General features: G+C 39.2%; 1 protein-coding gene across 10 annotated transcripts in view; it reads left to right on the top strand.

The window, feature by feature from the left end:
• The window catches only part of LRCH3 (leucine rich repeats and calponin homology domain containing 3), a 68439-nt gene extending 45080 nt beyond the window's left edge, over nucleotides 1–23359 (top strand). For 4 of the 10 annotated variants that reach the window (XM_080409352.1, XM_080409347.1, XM_080409351.1 and 1 more), the window contains 10 exons: nucleotides 203–254; nucleotides 411–551; nucleotides 1814–1861; nucleotides 2975–3028; nucleotides 8962–9010; nucleotides 9511–9624; nucleotides 10271–10389; nucleotides 11943–12080; nucleotides 14304–14381; nucleotides 16636–19034. In XM_080409352.1, the coding sequence (XP_080265478.1) occupies nucleotides 203–254; nucleotides 411–551; nucleotides 1814–1861; nucleotides 2975–3028; nucleotides 8962–9010; nucleotides 9511–9624; nucleotides 10271–10389; nucleotides 11943–12080; nucleotides 14304–14381; nucleotides 16636–16836 (994 nt within the window). In that variant the 3' untranslated portion in view covers nucleotides 16837–19034. Of the gene's footprint in view, nucleotides 1–202; nucleotides 255–410; nucleotides 552–1813; nucleotides 1862–2974; nucleotides 3029–6606; nucleotides 6688–8010; nucleotides 8083–8961; nucleotides 9011–9510; nucleotides 9625–10270; nucleotides 10390–11942; nucleotides 12081–14303; nucleotides 14382–16635; nucleotides 19035–19639 lie in introns of those variants that run through there. The other 6 variants (XM_080409353.1, XM_080409345.1, XM_080409346.1 and 3 more) reach the window with 5 other exon arrangements.
• Nucleotides 23360–23672: the final 313 nt, after the last annotated feature.

Genomic DNA, 23672 nt, shown 5'->3' with positions numbered 1-23672 from the left:
AAGGGATAGAAATGACTGCACAAAATCTGCCACACAGAGTGAGTTAAATCTTTCTCGCAGTGTTGGTTTAACAGCTTTGCTTACTGAACAGTTACTTTACTGATTTGATGAGGTATGTGTGTGTCACTGACAACTCATGTATGAAATTTCGTTTATAATTAAGATAAAATGTATACTTACTCTCTGTTTTTCCATCTGTCAGACCCCCAGCTGATTCACCTTATTTTCTCTCTCTATCAAGTCACCACAGTCAGGTAACACATTGAACTCTTAATGTTTTATTCTTTTGGATTAGTTTTTTGCAAAATCAAACTGATGTTAGCCATAAGACATGGACTGTTTCTCTGTAACCCATGTGTTTTACCCTGTGTAGCTCTGTCGTTAAAGTCTGTTGTACTGTTTTCTTCCAGGTGCCTAATACAGATCCCGAGCTCCACCGCAGGCACATAGAGCGTACCCGTCGGGAGGCCCAGCTAGCAGCACTTCAGTATGAGGAGGAGAGAATGAGAACAAAACAAATTCAGAGAGAAGCTGTCCTTGACTTTGTTAAGGTACCTCCTTTTAGTACCTACTTGATGCTTTATCTTTTCTGAATCCTGTAATGAAAATTGCAGAGATCATTATACTTGTACATTACACCCTTGGGCATGCATGAAACTTGATAAAGAAAATGGAGAAATAGCCGTTAAGTCCATTCAGTGTTGGTACTGTAGGTTAACATAGACAAAACTAGAACTGAGGAGGAAGACAAAAGAAATTTACCCAAAATACAATTTCAGCAAATAATTTTATTTTTACATAGTCAGTCTCATTCTCTCAATTTTTCATTTGCATAGATATAACAGGATTGGTGTAAGAGAAGGGATCTTTAATTGAGAAGGCATAGAGGCAGTTTAATTTTTAGGACAAATTTGGCAAAGAATAAAGAAATTATACACACAAGAAGACAACATTGCCTGATCTGTTTTGGTATTTTATGATGCATAAATAAGTTACCTCTAGGTAAAGCACAGGTGTCAATTTGTGGTACATCAGATACTCCATGGACATTGCATCTTTGCTTTCTTTTCCACTGCTGTCAATATGAAGTAGTCTGCTGCTTAACATGGAAGCTTGTTTATATGCTAGTTGACTTAGATTTATTTTACTGTTTACTGCCTTGATGACCTACCCAAATCTTGCCATCACAAACTTAAGCCATATTACAGTTAATATTTTGGGCTTAGGGTGGCCTGCAGAGAGGAAAAGAATGTTTTATTGCATATACATAATGTGTGAAGTCAGTTTAGAAAAAGGCTTTTAGCTTCCCGAAACTAGGATTTTCATTAGCACCAACTAATCTCAGGCCCCTGTCAATGTTCTGGAGAAAAGCTGCTTTTATTAAAGATTGAGTTCAGTCTTTCTTTCAGATATTCAGACTTCAGATATTTAGGATGCATTTTGTTCATTGATGAGCCTTTTGGGGTTTGTGGTTTTGGTTGGGTTTTTTTCTTCTGTTGCCTTTGTTATTCATGAGCACTTTATTCTCAACAGTTAAATTCCTCCCTTGGGTTATATTTTGGGTTTATTATGCATCTTTAATATGCAAAAACAATTTGAGTTTTTTTGGTTTTGTGTGGAACAAAGGCTGGGGTTTTACTAATAGGATCAATGAAGTTCCAGCTCAGTGGAGACTTGCAGTTTCCTCAATACATGCTTTATTTTAAAATAAGACTTCTTGTGTTTTAAAACACTTCTAAATTGCACTGTTTTGATCTGAGCTTTTGTTTCTCTTTCAATTCTTTTAAATTGGTTTTTCATTTTTCCTTTATAGCAAAAAGCATCCTTAAGTCCTCAGAAACACAGTCCTCTGGATAGTGAGGTAAGAGTCCAATAGGAGTATTACTAGGGATGTCAGCACCTGAATTCTTAACTCTCTCCATCAGATATATTTTCCTGATTGTGGAGAGCTCTTCAGGACCGAGTTATAGCATAGTTTTTTCACACTTGCATATAAAGTCTTGGGTTGGGGTTGTTTTGCTTATGGGACTAGTTTAGTATTTCCTTCTGTTCAGGTAGATTGCCTGTCTGAGTGTGTTGTTTATTGTTTCTTGTATGTTTTCTATGTATTATACAGAAAATACATTTCATATTCTGTTTCGAGATGCTCCTTGCAAGCAATAGTTTATTTTCTAACAAGAGTATTCAGACAAGTTACTGTGTTGTAGTCATCCTTCATTGATCAGTTTTCTCCAGGTTTCCTATCATTAGATCACCAGTTATCCCAGAAAGATTAAGCATTGAAATGTTGAGGACTATCAGAAAAATAAATAAATAAATAAAGCTTTATTCTAGTGTAGTTTTGCAATCAAAACCAATAAGTCAGTAGAGAACACGAATCATACAAGGCTCAGTCTTCCAGAATATACAGAGCTGAGCCAACGACATCTGTTCACTTTCTGCATCAGAATTCTGCATAGTAGTAGCTCTTCCACTGCTTGCCATCCCCACTTTCCTCCAGAGGAAGATAATTCACTTGGCAGCGTTAATCAGATCAAAACTCTTAATAATATAATGAATATAAATAGGTTTTTAGCAGCATTTTCCAACTCTTTTTGTTAGAAAATTACTGAAACATGGGGTAAATGAAATAGTTTTTGCTCCTTTTCCTTAATGTTCTTCTGTTCTTAATTCGGTCTTTTAGTGTCCTTTGTTCTACCACAGTAAGAACTGTGAATACATAGTTGTCTGTATTTGCTTAAGACAACACAGAAAGCAGAATAATTGATTCCTTAAGTAAGATGAATACACTATAACTCATGGGTCATGTGCCTATATATTCTACAGAGTTACGTATGCTTTATGGATTTTTAACAAAAGCCTCACAGTGCTATAAACAAGCAGTACATGTTCCAAAATGTCTGTCTGTTCACATACCTTGTGTTTCTGACATTCTGTGTGTTTCTGACATTACTCCATCTCTCCCACCTCCCAGTGTCCCTTTCCATCCCGAAGGTCTCAGCATACTGATGATAGTGCCTTGTTAGTGGTAAGATCCTGCACGTAATGGCCTTTATATGTGGCAGATTCTAGAGCGTAGAAATAACAACGTGTTATGATTGTCTCAGATTAGACCAACTATTTTAGGGCTAATCTAAATAGCATAAAACATGACCGGCTTCTTTGAAAAGAGGCCTAGCTGTGACCTTTAAAATTATGAATGTGTTAATACTTGCACTGTCAGCCATTTGTTAATATATTATTTTTTTCCACAAAATAATTAAAGCTTATCTTTTGCTGAGAGCAAAAAAAAATTACCGATAGTAAAGAACAGCTTCTAAAATTAAAAATTCACCTCTAGTTCTGGTTTGATTTCTTCTCAGTTTAGCTTGCTTCCTAATTGATGTGCTCTTCAGTGTCAAATAAACAATGTTAATGCTTCAGGTACAGCATTCTATTTTAACATGTCTGCGACCTGCACATGGTGTTTAGAAATACTTAGTATCTTGGTAGATATCATAGCACAGGGAGAAACGGCTCTGCATATGAATGCTACAAATCATGAACTAGTCCTCATAACTTTTTATTATTTGTCGATGAAGACGTCTTAAAAATAATTTATTTTGAACGCTTAGCAAAAGTAAAAACATTTATCTACTTAGTTCATGTTTTATGCTATTTCTTCCTTTATGGCATCTTAGCGATGTAGCATAATTAAAGAATATAATTGATGCCATAATCCATGTCTGTAAAAGAAAGATACACCTGATTTGCCTGCTGTTGCATGACTGCATGCCTGGGATTTATTTTCTTAATTCATGTGCTTCCATTATCTGCCTGAATTTTCTCTAGGCAGTGCTCTTGGTTAGACTATGTCTCTCCAGAACGTGTTGGTCAAGATATTTACTATCTTTATTCAGACTTTTTGGTTTTCCTGCTTTCACATGACTAGCACTAAATGGGAGAGAAAGAAAGCTTATCATATTAGAGGGAGGTTTAGTGGTCATACATGTGCCTGTTGGGAGAAATCACAATCAATTAGCATATAAAAATGTGCATATTTAGATAATAAGTAACAGCATAACAGCAGTTTGGGTTAAGTGTTGATACTCTGTGGTCAGTGAATTAATCTTTGGAATGTATTTTAAAGAAACCTTTGAGGACCCCATTTCTATTTGATTAAAGTGATCCCATGACTTTTGTTGTAAACTAATATATAAGATTTTATGTTACATGACTTGGTATTTTCAGAAATTACCTTGAAACTGGCTTCCACTGCTGTTTGTTTCCTTTGTGTTTTTAACCAAGAAACATCCTTGCACTTCACAAAAAAAGTTGCCAGGCTGGTAGGGAGAGTTTGAACTAGATTTGAAAGCAGTCATTTCTCCTTTCATTTTTCTTTTGATTCCTTGCTCTTTTCAGCAGCACTAGACTATAATAATATAAATATGGGGGTTTATGAACTGCTGAAGTATGATCTGCAGCTCTGTTTTGTAGTGGAAATACACATTGTGTCTAAAAATGACATATGCCAGGGCAGCTGTTTCTGGCAATTATTGTAACCAGAACATTAAGCCCACGTTATCTCATGAATTTGTAGCATTTTTGTTTCTGCCAATATATTTTGTATGATAAAAACTTTTTCAACAAAAAGGAAATGTTTCATTAGTTTGCTTACAAAAAAAAAAAAAAAAAGTCTGTCCTAAGAGTTGAAATTGCTTTTTACATTTTTATATTCTGTAGCATTTCATTTCACATTTTCCCTGTCCTTATGGATTTGAAATTCAGCTAGGTCTAATTTCTGACCATGGGTTTTTTCCTCCTCACTGAAGTATAGAGGCATTTCATATCAGAATTCTGTAGATGAATGTTAGTTCTCCATACACATTTTCCATTTGCCTAGTTTCCCCTGTCTTTTTCTCTCTCTGCATAAAGACTGCATGCAGTAGGGTCAGCTTTAACTTGCAAAACTTTTGGACCTTGAAACTTGCAGATAGGTTAATTTAAATATTTTTTTTATGAAAAGAAGTTCTGCTAAATTTTCCACTGATCTAGCTTTATGGTGTGGGAATAGCACTTTGTGGCAAAAGAGGAGAATATTAGAAGTACAGTAAAAGATCTTTTGTTCAGCACTTCCTTCATATCATCAGAGCTGTCTAAACTGAACACTTGCTTTTCTTTTGCTCCAAACAATGTTTTCAGCTCAGATGTAAGGTTGAAGAATGTAAGATTTAAAAAGTAGTAAGTCTAATACATAGTTAGAAAGCAAGCGAGCTTTCTTTTATTTCACTGCTTCCCTCTTCTGGTATTGTTACTGCTTTAACAGAAATTTTCTTAAAACCAAAATGCAAGTTGTGAATCTCCATTTTTAAATCCTTACGTCATGGTTCTTTCGGTCTTCTTCTTGCTATCTTTTATCACTAATTAAAATGAAAATGCATTCTTACTGCACATTACTCTTGACAGTTTCCTTCTGTTTGCAAACAATTTCCGGACAGTCTGAACTCACAAAATGACTACCCATACTTTCTATTAGTGTTAATAGTTCGGTTTAGTTCTCATAATGTTAATAGTACAGTTCAGTTGTATGTTTCTCGTATGTTTCTTCTGCATACCTGTGATTAGAAGTGGAATGGAGTTTGGCTGTAGTACTTCATTGCACACTGTTGGATTTCTTTTTGTTGACTTGTAATAAGCCAGACTACACATCTCCAGCAACATTTTAGTTAATCACTGGCCTTTCTGAGAAAACGTGCTGTATACCTCAAAGTTTTAAATTAGTCATATCCTGCTTGCTCTTCTCACAAGGGCAGTCCTATTCCTTACAATTGAGATTACTTGTTGAGATAGTATCAAGACTTCAGACTTGGCTAATGATTTCAGCCTTGATTGCTTATGAATCTCACTTTTGCCCAAATATCTTCTTGTTTTCTCCCATACTGTCCTTTACAAGGTGAGTACTATGGAAGGAAAAAAAAACACCTCAAAACATACTCAACATCCTCTCAAAGTGCTGCTCAATTCCTCTGTTGTGAAGCCTGTGACATACTTGATAAGCATCAGGCAGCTGGTGTGACCTCTTCCTTTCATAACCTTTGTATCATTGCTGCCTTGTTCACCCTCCATTGCACTGTGTTTTCTTGTTGTGGTCTCAAACATGGCCAGAGGCCACTGTGTTACTGTTAGCACATGGGATTTCTGAAGCATTTTAAGTTAAGTCTTTTAGGCACGAGAGTGTTACGAATAATAATGGTATGGGTAAAGTAAGCAGGACTTGAATTATGCTAACTTGTACCCTGGAGTTTTCTTTCAGACCGTTGGCATCCGTATGTGTATTCAGATGTTTAATAATCAAATTCCCTTGAAATATCCTTATTTGGTTTGTGCGGAGTTCTGGTTGGGCTCTGCTTTGGCAGTCCCTATATCTACAGTTGTTTCTGGCACAGGGAGATTTCTCTGACTTCAGTGTTAGACCTAGAGGCCAAGTGCAGCACATGGAGTAGGGTGTTGTAAAGTCTGAATTGCAGCATCCTTTCCTTTTGTATTGTGGCTACCTTTTCTCACAGATATTCTTTGCCTCACTTCATCCTTTCTTCCCTCTCTTTCTTTCCTTGCTGCCCCTGACAGAATGGCTTTGAGCCTCTCTTTGTGTTTGAGATTGACAATAACACCAATACCATTAAAAGGCGGCCAGGGACTCGCAAACAGGTGAAGAGCATGCAGTGTGTTGCTGTTGTGATTGTCCTACCCTGTGGTGTGCCGTGTCCCCTTCCCTTCGCCCACTGCTGGGTACGTGGATTGAGACGACTTCTTGTTACTCTGCATCAAGGTTGTCTTGCTTTTTTCATACAGGAATAAATAGCTATATTAATGTTACAGACCACCTACTTCTGTTTTATTTTACTCTTCTCATAATAGCTAATGTTTTGCTTAAGCAATATTTTGGAACTCTTTAAAACAAACAAAAGAAACCCACAATTTTTGCTCTGCCCTGCTGTGGAGAAAGAATCTGTCTTTGAGGGTCAGTTGTTAAATCTGCATAGGGCCTAAAGATGTTTGTATTGAAGGCTTGCCCGAGTATAACCTCTGCTTCTAGTCCTTCCTGGCTGTACTGTTCTGAAGTGGCAGAATAGTTGCCAATCATTTTAAATATTAACACTCCCGAGTGTGGTGTTCACATCTGTAGAGTTCCTAGGTGTCATTTGGTCGTCTTTTCCTGTGCTGAACTGCCACTTTGCAATTTGAATGCTGTTTCAGAGACGATGGTTTAATTTTTGAACCATTCAGTCCTGAAATGTTAATGTTTTGACTGTGTTTTCAATAAGAGTTTGGCCTTCTGGATCCATCTGTCAGTGGCAAATTGGCATGCTGGAGCTCCTGTTCTGTAAACATGAAAAGTTGTTTATTTGGTTGGGTTTGATATTGGTTATAATTGAAATTTAGCTGCACTTTGTGACAATACTGTATATCTTGACACTGATATCTTCCCCAAGAGCTAGATTCCACCCAGGGATTCGTACTTAACTTGTGTGTACTTCACAAGGATCAACATTAGGTGTTTGTGGCAGACAAAAGCATGTATTCTTGAGCCCATTAGATGTGGGTTTCTCTGATTTTACAAAGTTGGTAGGAAAATAACTTAATCAAATGCATAACATTTCAAACATTAAAAAGAAATATACTTAATTTGAATAGTGGCTCAGAATGAACTGTTGTAGGGTAAAATTTCCTTTTGTTTGATGGCACAGGTGTTACTAAAGAAGCTTTTGCCTTCTGTATTGTTCTTAGTTCTTATTTTGATGTGTAAAAGAAACATTGCACTCTCCCAAACTTATTAGCCTGAAAGCTCGGGAGGGTAGAAGGCTTTACCTGTAGTTCAGCAAGCATGTATCTGTTGCCTGTTGAGTGTTTCTGAGAATGTGATCACGGTCACCTCTTCCTTTTTAACTTGTCTACTGCATTCCACCTTTGTGCATGACCTGTCAGCTGTTGCTAACACTGCTACTGCCTTCTCTTTCTTTCTGCATTCAGTCACCCTCAGGGTTGAATCAAGAAAGCTGTGCTACTGCCCTGCCTAATGCCTCTACCTTCAGTCCCGTCAAGGTATCTCTTGCTATTATCATTCACCAGTAAAGCCAACAAAAAACTCTTGGATCCACACATCTGTTTTAACAGGTGTTAGTCTGTCAGCATCTAATCAAAAGTTCAGGTAGGGTATGAATCTGATTTACCTGATTAAACTGTAGTAGGTGTTACCTCATCTTAGCTTTAGGCTGTGTCTACAGGAGGCCTAAGCTGCAAAAACATGGTAACCAGTCTCTGTTCCAAGGGGTTCTTGGTTGTCTTTGATGTTGCTTTTTCTGTACAAGATTATTTACTTTGACAGAGTTCATCAAAAATACTCTTACTGTATTCTTTACCAGCTTTCTTTTGAACACAGATATCCTACATTTCTTTCTCTTCTGTGGAAACTGCTATACTGAATGCATTCATCACAAAAAATTGTTTTTCTCTGTAAGCACTGTAATAAAACCACGGTGTGTTTCACTGGGGAGAGAGGTGTTCAGTAAATAGCAGTTTTGCATTAGCAAAGGTGTCAGAGGTGTATCCTTATAGGTGCTGCTATAATGCAAGTTCTGGATGTTATTTAATTATTGTCTTTCTGTATCCCCTTTGCAAGGAATACTTTGAAAGTTCTGGTTGGAAGGAAGAGTAAACAAAGATCTGTCATTGCCCAGTCAGTGCTGTTTCATCATTCTTTTTACTCAGAAAAAAAGCAATTGTGTAATTTCTGCAAAAGGGAAAACTGTCACTTTCTGCAGAGATGAGACCTGGGGAACAATATACTATGTTTTTTTCACATTTCTGGGTTTTTTCCTGAAACACATTTGGATGGATGGAGTAAGCCACAGCAAATTAAAATGTAGACACAGCCTTTGCAGATTAGGACCATTGATACTCTTCTGCTTTTTTTGTCCACAGAGTGATGACAGATCTACCATCTCCCCCGGCTCACCTACCACTCAGACAGGTAACAGGAAGAGGAAAAAAAATTTTGAAAAATAAGATAAAAATGCCTGCTTGCTCATTTGCACTATGAAGAGAAGGGAGCGTATGTTCCCATCTCTGTATGTGATGCTGCTGTGTTTGAGAGTTTACCCAGTTATTTGGGTCTCCTTTGAAACACATGAGGGGAGAGACAACAGGGGTGAAGTGTGCCCTCAGGCAGAGCATTGGGTTTGGCTGGTTTAGGCCTTCATGCAAGCTTTGGCACACAGGTGCATTCAGCAACAGTCAGAACAGTTGTTGGAATTGGTATGTGGAATGTGCTTTGCATGCAAGTGTCCTCGGAAGTGCCTTTTCCTGCTCTGTGCTTTTATCATGCATGGCTGTAATTTATTTTGTCATTATTATATTAAAATTTTTGGTTTGTTCTTTTTAATTACCACATTGCCGAACCCATTTCCTATTTAAACTCTAACAGTTTACTTCTTCCTCCTTTCCTTTCCTGTGCCTTTCCACGTTGTTTAGTCCACCTTTCCCCTCCATATCCTGGCCATGCAGCCCCGCCTTCTTATAGAAACCCTTCCCAGCGACCTGAGAGTTTCCTTTTCCGAGCAGCTGTCAGGGATGAAGCAAACAAAGGTAGGTTATATAGCTCAGAAATTAGCTAGTTTTGCTACATTATATTAACATGTGCATTACCTAGGTTTTGTACTGTTCTATTACTTCAGGTCATTGTCATGAAACTTTTAGAGTTCCATTTGTAGACACATGGCTTTAAATACTTTGTGAATAAGCAATTTTTTTATTTATAGCTCTCAGATATTCTCTTGTCATATTTGTGGAAGTGTGGAAATTTGCTCTTCCTTGTGTCTGTGCTTGCATCTAAAAGTACAGCAAGGAAATGCACAGAAGCTTTCAACAGCTGATGAAGGCAGCTTGATAAATTTTGCATTGCACAGCAGCACATAAGAAAATTGTGATTTCTGTAGAAAGGCTGAACTGTTCCTACGTACTCCATCCAGCAAAACTTTGTCCTCTTTTGTGAATGATTATTATGCAACAGAAGGACCAGAATCTAAACAAAGGAAAATGTGTTAAAAAGAACACCTCATTTAGATTAGCAGATCATTAGTTTGATTAATAATCAAATGAAAGAAACAGATTTGTGGAAAGGAATGCACTGTACCCATTCCGGAACCTTGTGTGTACTTGTGTAGTACAGCAGTGAAGGACAATCAGCCAAACCACGCTTAATGATTTTCTTTCCTTCATGCTGCTTTTTTAGTCATTACTTCATCTTCTGCCCGTGCCTTGTCTCCTGCTAACGATTCTGCAGACCCTAGAGTACGACAAAACTCCAAACAGCGAGAGGAAGAGCTGGAGCTAATAGAGCAGCTACGTAAGGTAAGTGCTGCCAGGAGCCAGTATGTGGACATCTTAGTAAATGCACTGCATGCACCCTGCTAAATCTGTCCTTCTGTTTTGGACTGATTTCACTGGACCAGTATGGTGCACGGTTGACTGACATTAAATGGCATTGTACAGCCTAAATGGTCATTTCAGGTGGATGCAGGGATGTTCACTTATTTTTTTTGTTGTGGGTAAAGTCAGCTTCAAACTCTGTAAAATAAACAGTGCTGATTGCTTCCTGAGTGTCTGGTGATCTCTGCTTTTAAAATGAATTTGTGCTTTCTTTCATCCTTATCAGCCTTCACACTTGTAAGGAACTCCCTGGAAAGTTGCCTCACTGTCTCCTTTTAATCTTATTTTAAAACTCCTCTTTGCTTTAAAGCCTACAGAAAAGCAGATGGGAGCGCAGAGACTACTGCCAGTCATGCTGACGGCACGGTTTCCTTGTGTGCTCCGGATCCATCTATTGATTCTTACCTTACCCTTAATTAAGTGCAGAACAACTGAGGCACAAATATTCCTTGTACTTGTTCTTTTTGTCTATTCAGGGCCACCACACTCCTGGTTTGTGCATGGGTACAATGACAATACACATGAATATTGAGAATGCCACATGGCATTAAGGTACTGCTCTGCTTTGCCCCAGACTTGTTTCTGAAGAGCATGAAGGGTTTCCTTGAGGTGCTCTAATTAACTGTTTGAACTTCACAAGAAATAAGAATTTCTACTTTTTAAAGCTGATTTTAAAAGCCATAAGCATCCCAGATGGACAGAGGGAATTCCCTCTCTGTAAATTTTACAATAGGATCTCCTTTCTCTAAAAGGAGGAAGTTATCTTAAATAAAACTAAACAAAATTCAGTGCTGTTTGCAGAGCCTCTCTTCTGTTACCTCAGAATGCTTTGTATGTAGTCTGTCTCTTGTTCTGCTTCCCAGGTAAGCTTAAAACTTTTTTGTAAAAAAAAAAAATACTTAAAAAAATTTAGATACAGTATAACAACTCAGTGAAATTCACATAATGTTTGAAATAAGATTAAAAGGCTGAATAGAGTTTCTGTCCATTCCTTCACACAAATACTACCTACATCATTTTTTAAATATTCCTTATGCCAAGTAGTTCAGGTTTATATTTAAAGGCAAAAAGGTTGTCTTGAATTCCATTAACTGTGTTGTCCTCCAACCCACAAAGACAGTAGTTTTCACTTGCCTTTGGCAGAACCATTCTCTGAGAATATGTGGGATTAGGAATACTGTTCCTAGACCCCGATTTCCATTATTTTTGAGTAATGGGTGCATTAGTCCCCTGTACTGTACAATGAAAACTGTTCATTACTGAACTCAGTTGCTCCCTGATTGTGGTCAGCTCTGGACCACAGTAGTGCAAAGAGCTTTCCTTGATGTTACTCAGGAAGCTGTTTGGAAATGTCATGAGGATGAACAGAGAATTGTAATGCAAGCATTCTGCCTTTTGTAAAATGTTCTGCAGAATTAAACAGTTGGAGGAAACCAGCTCTTAATTTTTGTGTGTCCATGTTAATTTTTCTACAGAATATAGAATCGCGGTTGAAAGTGTCATTGCCCAGTGATCTTGGAGCAGCTCTCACTGATGGTGTTGTTCTGTGCCATTTAGCTAATCACGTGCGCCCCCGATCTGTTCCCAGCATTCATGTCCCCTCACCTGCTGTTGTAAGTATGTGATAACGATACTATTTTATACGTGTCCAGAATAACATCCAACAAAGTCCTGTAATCCAGACAAATGCTAAATCCAGCATCCTCCTCTGTGAACATACATGACAAAAAATAACCATCTCTTCTGTCTAGAAAAGGTCTCTAGCATCATTACAAGAAATTATATTTGGGTAGTTTCATTTAAATGAAGTTACTTCGAACACAGACTGTAAGAGAATGTTAACATTTCAAGTCCTCCCTACGTTAACTTGAAAACTAGTGAAATAAGAGACAGTTTAGTGTGAAAACTGAAATAGGATATTTCAAAAGATCCAAAAAGTTCAGGAAAACAGATAGTAGAGACACATAATATTCTCTACAATGTTTAGGGTCTCAATACACAAGACGCTGAAAAACAGGCAGATAAGCCAAGTTGATTCTAGCGTCTACTTCACAGCACTACAAATTTCTCTGCTTAGAAATTCTAGCAGAGCACACTCAAGCTACTTGGAGAGCAGCATTTCCTGGAACAAAACAAATCCAGTCATACCTTTGTGATAACAGGAGAAAAGGCAATTGTATCTGGGGACTGTTGAGAGCAAGGAAGGAAACATGCAGAAAAGTTTAAAATTTTTGAACTTCTTTTTTCTTACCCTGCCTAACTGCAGTGTTTCTGGAAAGCAATGAAGATCATCTATTTCTGAGTGCATTACTGTTTGTCACATAGGAAAAGCACAGGAATAAAGAAAGGTCAAGACCTGTGAAATAATGACAGATTATTTACCTAATCTGTATTTGTGGAATTCAGAAAGTTCATTGAAAATATTTAGGGTCAGCTACTTAAAAGTATGGACGAGCAGATTGCTTGTTATGCACCTTTAAACTGTATAAATAAGGGAAAAAACCTGAAGATTGTACCTTGGAGAAGAAGTTGAAATATGCATGTTGTGTTTGCTTTTCCTTATTTTGGAGTCAGTCTTTGTGCTGGTTGGTATTTGAACTGGCACTTACAGGACTGCCTACTATATCATTGTGGTTCCTATCCCTTGGACTTAATGTGAACAAGCAGATGTCCTCATTATTTTGGGAAGGGTTGAACTGGAGACACCAACATTTTAGGCAGATTATGGAATCATTAAGAGAAAAGGCATACAGCTGCTTTTCAGAAGACTTGCGTCATTGAGAGTATCTTTTCAATGGCCTGGGTTTATGTGCTGTTGAATATTCTGTGTTAGGAATTAAATCATGGCTTTGTCATATAAATCCCAAGGAAGAGGCAGCCTTTAGCCACACGGCTCCAGGAGCAGAAGAGGCATCATGGCATTCCTTAGGCACAATGTGATCTTTGTATTCCCTTCATCCTTCCAGAGAAAGCAGTCAGCGCTAGCCTTTAACCTGCTTCCTTGGGGGAGAAATATGGCGCTTTGACAGAGCAGAAACCCCACCGCTTATGAAAAAGTATTGAACATAGTGGCTACAGCAGCCGCTGCGTGCTGCTGTGTAGACTGTTGGTAGCTTGTTCAAAGGAGCCAGAAGCTTGTGTGTCTTTTATCAGAAAAGAATAAGCTCCAAGAATAGAAACAAGACAGAGCCTGTGCTGTGGTATGTGTGTGCAGAGGTGTGAAAGCTAACTGTAGAAAAAAGCTTGCTTGAAAAAATGCCAGTGAGTGCAATTCAGGCAGCTACATCAAACACATCTACAAGAGGCTTACAAGCAACAAGCTTCAGATCCAGTTTTCTTCCATTATTTTTTTGCTTCATCTAGCCTTTTTTTGATTTTATCCCTTTGTTAATTGAAATACGGTTTGATATTTCTATATTTCTGTATTGTAATCCAGAAGAGACTCCAGATTTGTTATATCATGAAATAGCTCTGAAATCACGTGGAAGCCATGCATGTGTGTTTCATTGAAAATGTATTTTTAAAAGTATTATGCTGTAGTCACTAAAAGCGTTAGCCAGTTTTATATAACAGCTTGTATATAAATAGTGCACAGCTTAGAATTGTCTTTTTTTTAAAAAAACATACAGCATGCATAAATTAGCTTTTCATAAAATAGCTTTGAAATTGGAGGTTCCTTCTCTAAACAGAGCCTGCTTTAAATTAGAGAAGCTTATGTCAGTGCAGTGTCTTTTTGGCAAAGAGATTTATTAAGAGTTCTATTTAAATAAAAAATAAAGATCTTTTGAAATCCTGCCAATTAAGAGCACTGTATGCCTGCCTGCTTTACTTTGCAGCCTAAACTTACAATGGCAAAATGCAGACGAAATGTGGAGAATTTCTTGGAAGCTTGCAGAAGGATTGGAGTGCCTCAGGTATGTATTTCTACTATCCTGAGAAAATGTTTCAGGTGCAGTTTTGTGTTATGCTTCAGAAAATAAAACTTTGAAAGACTGAATGAAAACGGAATGATTAGAAGTTTAGAAGGTTCAGGTATAAGCTATGTCTTGCAGTATGGATCAGACTTCTCCTGCATTGTCTTCAGAGCAAAATGAAGTCAGATATAGCTTATCAGAGGTCTGATTCGCTTACTGCTGTGTCTTGAATTTGTAATAGCCAATGCAGTTTGAGTCTGCCTTTAGAATTGCGAAGTGTTTCTTGTAAAGCAATTGCAAGATTAGATGTTTGACAGCTTAAAAGTGGGATAACATTTGGATGATGTTTTGCATGTGTTATTTTTATCCCAAAGCTTTTCATGTTCCTTCAGAAAACTTCTCTTATGTAAATGTCTTTACTGTCTTACAAACAAGTTGCAGTATTATTGGCCTTTCTCTGGTGGTAGCTATCTTTGCATAGATCCTACTTCTTTTGTTACGTGCTAGTGGTAGAAGTCTATCTTCTGGTATTCCTTGTCCCCTTCTGAAACTTGGAAGATCTAGGAGGTGGGAGCATGTAAAATAGTCTGAGTCCAGTTACCCTGTTTTATGCTGTCCTGTACTTTCCCCTTTGTCTTATTCAGCAGCTGTCTCAGTACAAATAGTTTTGATATCGTGTTTTTCTTAATTTTACTTCTAGTGCATCAATTTGTTTGGTTTCTTATACTGCTAAGCATTAGTGTTTCTGTTGTAGGTGCTGTTTTCTTTTGTATTGAGAAAGGGAAAAGTAGACCTAGTGACTCATTTCCCAGCGATTTCTAAAAGCAGTGTTCTTCAGTCAGTTGTGCAGTGTTTTCTGCAAGCTTCACTTGCAGGCATTTGAGCCATTGGGATTTCAGGATAGTATATTTATTGAGCTGCCTGGCAATTTCGCATGACTCAGTGGTGAATCGCGTTGGAACGTGATAGGGAGTTGTAAGTGATTGTTGGTACTTCGAGACCCTGCACTATTTTGGTCCCCTAAGAAACTTCAGGCTTTTATTCCCAGCAGAACTGCACAATATAAATTTGTCTGGGGCAAAATTGTTCAATTCCATCCCAGCCTCCCTATGAATAGCTCCCTCGGATACAAAGATTTAATTTTTATGGGATTGCAGTACAGAGCAGATCACTGAAATGACCCACATTTTAAAAAGTGACCCACAGGTGAAAAAGCCACTGAAGAAAAAGTCCCCTATAGATCTAGTCTGCTACATCTACTACACCTACTGTCTAGGACCCTCCTGTTTTTCTCATATTTCTTGCTTTAATGCGAAAGAGTTCAAGGAGAGTGTTTCTGGGGAAACTTACTGAAATACCCCCACCTGAATTCTAAAGTTGCTTTCACATGTCTACATTACATATCTACTGAGATGTGAATGTAAGATATCTGTATGCAAGAATGGCGTGGCAGCCTAGTATATTTTTCTTGAAAAGATGCCTGCAGGTATTTCTGTTCATTTAAATTCTCATTACAAAAATAAAAGGCTTTCTGAAAGTATGGATCTATGTAGAAATACTTACCTTCTAAGAGGAAGGCTACTTTTAGAGAATGCTAATTACAGGCACCACAGTAGAGTAGCTGTTTCTATAGGACTTTGCTAGTTAAAGCTCTGGCATCAAAAGAAACCAAGAGTTGAACAGGTTGGTATGTGTGTCTAGATTTCACTGATATACAGCAGTTACCTGTGTGAAAGGGAGGGAAAAGATACATAGTGGGAATAGCTACAGAACACTTAATCTCTTAATTAGTAATAGATATTTCTGCAGGAAACCGCATTCAGGCATGTTACACATAAATAATCCCTTGTCCTACTGTTTTCGTTAGTTGAGATAGATGTGGAGACTTAGCTTTGGTGAGTACTCAGTGCCAATAGCATCTTGGAAACCCGTAGCCTCTTCATTTCCCCTGGAGAAAAATGGTTTTCAGTAAGGCATGTGCAAACTGCTGTGTTTCACAACAAAGAATAGATACGTGTTTAAGCTGTAAAGGTGACAGGCACCTCACTGAACACTAAATATTTGCATTAAGTGAGCTCTTTTCGATGGGAGTCTTGCAGATTCCTTTGTGAGATTTAACCAGCTGTGATATGCTTCTCAAACAAGTAGGTTATATCTGAGATGTCTAGTAACTGACTGCTTCGTGGATGTTGCTATGACTAACTGACCTTTTTTTTCTGTCTGTTTTCCCTTCCTGCTTACACACTGTGGACAGGACAATCTTTGTTCCCCTTCTGACATTCTTCAGCTAAACCTCAGCGTTAAAAGAACAGTTGAGACTCTTCTTTCCCTGGGGACAGATTCAGAAGAATCCAGTCTTGTCTCCCTTTCCATTCAGCTCTGGGGCTTTGTGGTGTTTTACTGTACTCTGATGCTAACACTCTGTATGTTCTATCGCTGGGTCTTTTTTCTCTAGCTGAAGGGTAGTGTTGCCGCTTCCTCCCTCCATCACTCCGGTGCTTGGGAAGGATTTTGGGTTTTGTCAAGACTGTGTGTATGAAGTGCTTTCTTTCCCACTGATGGGACAGAGGTGACAAGTACGATGTGCAAACACATTGGTGCACCCACATGACCATCTGTGACATAATTCACATTTGTATTTGCTGTGTCATATTTAGCAGATATGTTGCTTTTACAAGGGAGAAAGTGCTGTCCATGGGCTAGAGCAAGGGGCAGAGGTCAGGACATGTGGGTGCATGCTATAGTCTGCTGGCAAGTGTGATGTAGTACTGGGAAAACTGCATTGGCAGTTTGTGCCTCAGTTTCCCCATCTGTATAATGGGATTTGCACCTACTTTGGTAAATCGCTTGAGGATTATCTGATGAAAAATGTTAAAGAATGCAAAGTTTTTGTTTTTTTTAACATCAGTGTTCTTGATGAGATCTCACAGTCTTGGGAGACATGGTCTCGTAAGTTTTGTCCATAGGACTTTGTAACTGGTACTTCTTTTTCTTATTCGCAGTCCCATATCCTGCTTCTGAGAGCATTTGATTTCTCATATTTGTAGACTCTGGTGTATTCCTCTGAGTCAGGATTTCTAAAATAATGGCTAGTGAATCCTGAGCTTCGTAACAGATGAAGAAGGAAATTTTCAGAGAAACTGAGCTCTTTACCAGCTTTGAGAAAAAATTTTCTGGCACAGAAGGAAAAATCATTAAGATTCTATCAAATGCCACAGAACGTCAGAGCATTTTACTGTGCTCTGGGTAGAACCTAACAAAAACTTGAGTTGCCACTTGATCGTGGGCACCACAACCCATGCTTGTCCTATGCTTATTCCCTTCTTCCTCTTATCCTGTCGTTTTCAGAAACCTCTGTATCATACAGTTGCAGAAATATAAGCCCCAGCTGCATGATCGCTCTTCACTGTTTTACAAAACTCAGGTAGTCTTCTGTAAAGCTTCAAAGCTTTTCCCTCCCTGGGAAAAGCATCCTGGTGCTTTAATGCTTTAATGTCTCAGGGACACCTCAGAACTTCAGGGCACTCCTCATGTGATGTGTAAAAGACCATGTCTCCTCAGAGTGTAGATTGATTCAGGGAACTCTGCTCAGAGATCAGTGACAGGTAAGTGTTAAGTAACATGGCTATTCCAAATGTGTTTTCAATAAATGTCTGTTATAGCTGAAAATACAGTAAATGGCCTGTAAGCCCAGTTGAAGTGGTGTTAGCATTCCGATGTTAACCTGGCAACAACTCTGAAGCACAGTTTAAGATACACAGGAGTTCAGTTGTAAATGTGGTCGCTACCAGTAAAAGTGTGTTATGGGTACACGGATCTCACAAGCTCACGTAACATAAAGTGAGTATTTAACAAAAGGAGCAAGTAGAGGAGCTGATGCCCTCTTTTCCAAATCACACAAAGTGTTCCGTCCAAGCAAAACATTTTTGAGGAAAGAGGGAACCTTTGACAGGGGGAGATTGTTTTATTTTTAAATAAGCTATTTTTGCACTGCTTATTGGTATGAACTAAAACGAACTCTGTTCCTGTGTTTCTTAACTTCTCCTAATGAACACTGTGATAAAAGCTGCAAGGGGTTTTACACTAACAGTGCCTTCCAGTTTTTAAATTTTGTTTGTCATGACTGTCTGTGGTAAGGAGTCATTCCAAAGCTTTTCCCCTTATCTGTTTGCCTACATAAGAAGAAAGATAAGGCTTATTTGCTCAAGTTTACAAGTGTTTTCTCCAAAAGCACACTTTTTTTCAGAATAACCTAAATTTGCTGGAAGAAAAATGTATTTCAGCCTGATCATATGGCTTACTGTGAAAATTTCAGTCTGGGTTCATTTGTTTTCTCTCCACTGAGCTTTGCGGGAGGAGTGTTGGCTGCCGCTGTTTATGCCGAAGGATTTCTTTAACATCAAAAATCCGTAAAGATTCAAAGAGTGGAGAAATACAGGTTGCTGTGGAAATAACGTGAAAAATAATCTCTGTAGCTCAATAGGAAGGACACACTTTGGTTATTGTCTACAGATATAGAGAACTGTTGGACATGTATCCTGACTGTTGTGGAGTAAGGATGGCCAGGATGTGCCAAGGACTTACGTAGGATGAGGCTTTAAATACATCTTAGACTGAGAATAGCACAATTATTAATAAACACTTTGAAACCTCTTTTTGCATTTTGCGTATTACTCTTTTCCTTAGAATGATTTTGGAGGTTCCCTGCTAAGCAGGTGTACTTCTGGGAGATAAATGAGCAGTAGTGACGCATTCTCTGCTGTAACACGAGGTCTTTCCTCACGTTTGATAGCTAAACAGGCACGAGGAGTCCCTCAAAGGCAGGTGTGTTTTGGAGAGGAAGGCATGGTTCCTTTCCTCCTCTCTGTTGCAGCAGGCTCGTCGTGTTGAAGCGAAGCTTTCCCCCTCCTTAAGTTCACTTGCTTTTGGTTTCATAACCTGCTGCCGTTTCAGTATGGGCAGAGACAGAGGACAGTTTGCTGCCCCTCACTTCTCCCGCAGTCCTTTTTCAAATTCTTATTTGTACAGTTTCCCAGTAAGTGAACACAATGATTAGCCCAAGGCCACCTTCTCTGGGTAGTCAAGTTCATGGTTCTGTAGTCAGAAGCAGAAATCTCATCTCATACCTCTGTGTGTGTGTGTGCTTAGCTGTCCATAACATTTCATATTTCAGCCATCTTTTGCTTAATTTTTTTTTTCTTTTTGGTTGAGTGTTTTTCATCCGTTTTGTTTTTGTCTTTGTTTTGTTCCCCATTCAGGAGCAATTATGTTTGCCTCTACATATTTTAGAAGAGAAGGGTTTGACACAGGTAGCTGTGACTGTCCAGGCGCTCCTGGAGCTGGCACCCCCAAAGCAGCAGCAACTTCACCACTTGTCTGCTGTGTAAAGACCTCCAGGACCTTTTGGGTTACCTTGGCTAAGCAGAAGGACGCGAAGACTTTACTGCCCGTGCAGTGCATCCAAACACACAGAGCTCTGTTCTAAGGAAACGAGTTTCCGTGATTCCTGACAGGAATGTTTTACTTCATTTCTCCATTTTTTTGGAGTTCGCAAGAGTTTCCAGTAACATTTTTATTACCAATATTTTTGCCCCATATTTAAAATGAGAGTTCATTGGGAGGAGGGCAGGGGATTCCAGTGGCTGGCTGTTGGAGCCAGCTGTAGAAACTGACCTTGTAGACTGAAGATGTGGGTGTAGAATTTGGAAAGCGATTCCTGGGGGAATTGATTTGGGGAAAGAAGAAAAAAAAAAAAGGATATTGCTGCAGTGGGCACATGGGGAATTAAATTTGTTTCTTCTCCCACCCAGGGTTCAAAGGAAGGGAGTTTCTTTGCCTCCAAAGAACAACAGCTGTTTCTGTTACATATTTTTAAAAATGCAACACAATCTTAACCTGCGGAGTTTGATAACAAAGTTGAACCTCGTGCAGCTGTAACTTGTGTTGGCATGTCCTCATTACTTAAAATTTTAAAGCGGGGAGGGGGGAAGCTAATGATTTTTTTTTTTCCCAAGGGAAAAAAATAGTACATATTTTCTCTGCAGGAAACCCCTTAGTAAAAGATACTAAATCAGAACTGTTCAAATTGTACTAATCACATCAGCATTCTTACTGGATTCACTTTCTGTTTGGGTTTTAACATGTCTTTGTCTGAACACTTTTCCAACATCAGTGGAGGGAGATCTCCTGTGTCCTCTCACCTCCCCTTCTGGTCACGGAGGGATGTGTTTGGCTGCTCAGTGGTTTTATCAAATGACGCCTAGGTGTCATCAAAAGTCATGGATGTACTTTCACTGCAGTGCGAAGAATTACAGCTTGCCATGCTAATCATTGGAAACCCGTTATCAAATAATACATTTATGAGAGGTTGAAGCATCCCATGCAGACATACCAACACTGATGAATGTCCCAGCAACTGAGAAATTTACCGTTTTAAGAACACGGTTACTGAATTTCCAGAGGTGGGCTGCATATTGTTAAAGGAGCAATCTCTTGCAAAAGGTAGCTTCTATTTCTGGGTTTGACAGGGCTTTAAATGAAGCCTTTTATTGTTGGAGCTTACGTAGAGAGATGCACTGGTTTTACAGAACTACCATTACTTCCTCCTTCTTTCCTTAACGTAAAAATGGAAATTCAATATACAGGAATGGGAGAGGCAGCTGAGAAGTTTTACATTTTGTTGGAAAGTTCATCTGCAAAACAGAGTCTAGCTCTGTGTGCTCTGGTCCTAGTGACGAGGCCAAGCTCACTACCAGATCAGTTACAGTATTTGTTTTTGCCAAAAGAGAGACCTTGCAAAATCCATTTCTCTACCCATGCAGTTCCTTTGTTAGGTTTTGGACAATTTAACGCATCCCAGAACGTTCTGCTACTAATACACGGTGCACGCGGTGTGAAACCAACTTCCAGCATCAGAGGTATTTCATCTGGGGATACTTTTAAAGCAGAATGCGCCAGGAGGATTTCATGGGGATAAAGGGAGAAGAAATGGGCACAGGCTAGCTAAAAGTCATTTTTGCGGAGGTAAATGTGCTGTGGGAACACTGGCAAGGACTGGTCAAAGCTGGATTTTTCCCCTTTTGATTTGCAGTTTAGTTTCTGCTCTATTTTCATGTGTTTCTTCCAAGGTCCATTGTGGTGACTGTTGAATCCCTTGTTTCACATAATTATTCCAGTTGCTTCTTACTGGCATTGCTTGATCACGTTGCAAGTGGAGAACACCTGAACTGAAGGGTGTTTGAAAACAGCACAGCTGAAAAGAGAAACCTTTTCACACGGGGTGAGCCCGATGCCCTGAGCACCCTGCAAGAAACGAAAATGCCAGTAACTGGCAATACACATAGGAAGAGAGAGCAGTTCCATACAGACGTACCTTCCTCCTTAAGTAGGTCTTGAATTTCACTTGCAAGGAGTGTTAGTTAGTCTTAAAGCGTTACATAAAAGCATCTGAAGTCTCTGCTGTGGAAGATTCTGCCACTCGCAAGCAAACAGTACAGACCACAAATGATCCTTGTACGCTCGGCTCTGCGCACGGTTTGAAAGAGGGGGGCGCCGAGTTCGTCTTAAGGTTCTGGCGTTAGGTCACTGTATTGTTACAAGGGCGTGTTGCTTTGCAGTCGCACACCGTTCGTGGACTATTTAAATATTCCTGTTTTGAGAAAACTGTTCCCTTCATGGAATTGTGGGGGGAGGGGGCAGTGTTTGCTCCAGTCCGGCTTCCAGCGCTTAGGGAAAATGAAATTTAACAGTATTCAGGTTGGTGGAAGTTTGACATTTCAGGAATACTAGTGTTTAGGAATTGATGGGGTGGGGGGTTGAGTTTGAACTGCAAGAACCGGCCGTTTCCCATTGTGCCTGGTTAACGCAGCTACTGGGCTGCGCCAGCACCATGTGCGCAGAGCTGGGCGCACGGGAAGGGCGGTGGCTGGTGCGTCCCCAGCATCACTCACCTTGTTCTAAGCAGTGGTTCGCTCTGGCAGTTTCCATGTGTGTGATGATGTTAGTTTGACGTTTATAATCCTGTTTTCACACTGGCAAATGCTAAATTTTGACCAGATGTTCAGGACAAAAATCCGAACTTGAAGTTTCATCGTACAGTTTATTTAATGTATTATACCAAAACCAAGTGTGGTTATCTTTTGCAAAAAATTGGTTGGGATTTTTCGGTGTATTTATGTGCAATTTTTGTTGAATCCCATGAAAAAGAGTATTTTAAAGAAAACGTGTATAAAATTCTATTTTGTGTGTTAAAGCAAAGAGGCAATTGTCTTTCCTCTGGGGCATTTGTGTTGGAGGATGTGGGAGGAATCCATCTGAGTGTTCCATGTGTGCTGGTGTTTACACACCGACTCCGTTGTGTCGCCATCCTTCCTCAAACCATGTCCAGCATGGAGCTGCGGTTGAGGCTCAGCAGTCACACACTTGAGATCGAGTGGCACAGGCACTCGGGTGTCCAGCGTTTGGGTCTTCCCCCTCCTGGAGGGGGGGGCTGTCCCAGGGCCCTGACCTCGGTGCCCTGCGTAAAATACATCAGAGAGAAATTCTTACAGCGCCGAGAACATTCCTGTTGTTCTTGGTCGTGACACGATGGCAAATGGTATTTTTATCCTTTTACAACTGTAAACGGTTCTTTCAAAAAACATTTTAGGAACAGAGGACTTTTAAAGTGAATTGGGACATCTAAAAAATTATTTTGTATAGATATTGTGATGTTTTACAAAGCGATCTAATTTTGTTATTTCTGAAAACAGTGTAAACGTGTAATTAATAGAGTAAAGGATTTTAAAGCTTCATCCCATGCTGTATGTCTGTAAATACATTCCATAATTTCTAAGTCTGTTACATATAAATGTGTCTGAATATTGTATACTTTATTTTAAATTGCCTGTATTCTGCCAGTAGCGTGAACTTCTAGCACATCGATAATATGAGAGGAAACCATGGGTAATTTGAAATAAAGTTTTAAAACTTAAATGAAAGTTTTATCCTGCTGTTTTTCTGTTGCATCAATGAATGTCACATCCTCTATGTCGGGTGTTTGTTCCCCTTCCACATCGTCACCGTTGGCACTTGGTGGACCTGGTTTGTGTCTCTAGTTTTCAGAGTTAACCAGGGTAGAAAAATTCTGGCATTTTTACACACATTCTGCAGCTACATCAGGAGCTTTTTCTCAGGGATATTTTTCATCTTCCCCAGACAGTGAGAGGCAGCAATTTTGTACAGAATCCTTTGCTCCTCCCTCCCCACCCCCACCCACCTTTTTTTTTTTTTCCGCCCTTCTCACGGTGAAGC

The sequence above is a fragment of the Falco punctatus genome (assembly GCF_963210335.1).
Source record: "Falco punctatus genome assembly, chromosome: 13".
Lineage (NCBI taxonomy): Eukaryota > Metazoa > Chordata > Aves > Falconiformes > Falconidae > Falco > Falco punctatus.
This window is presented reverse-complemented; position numbering and strand designations above follow the sequence as displayed.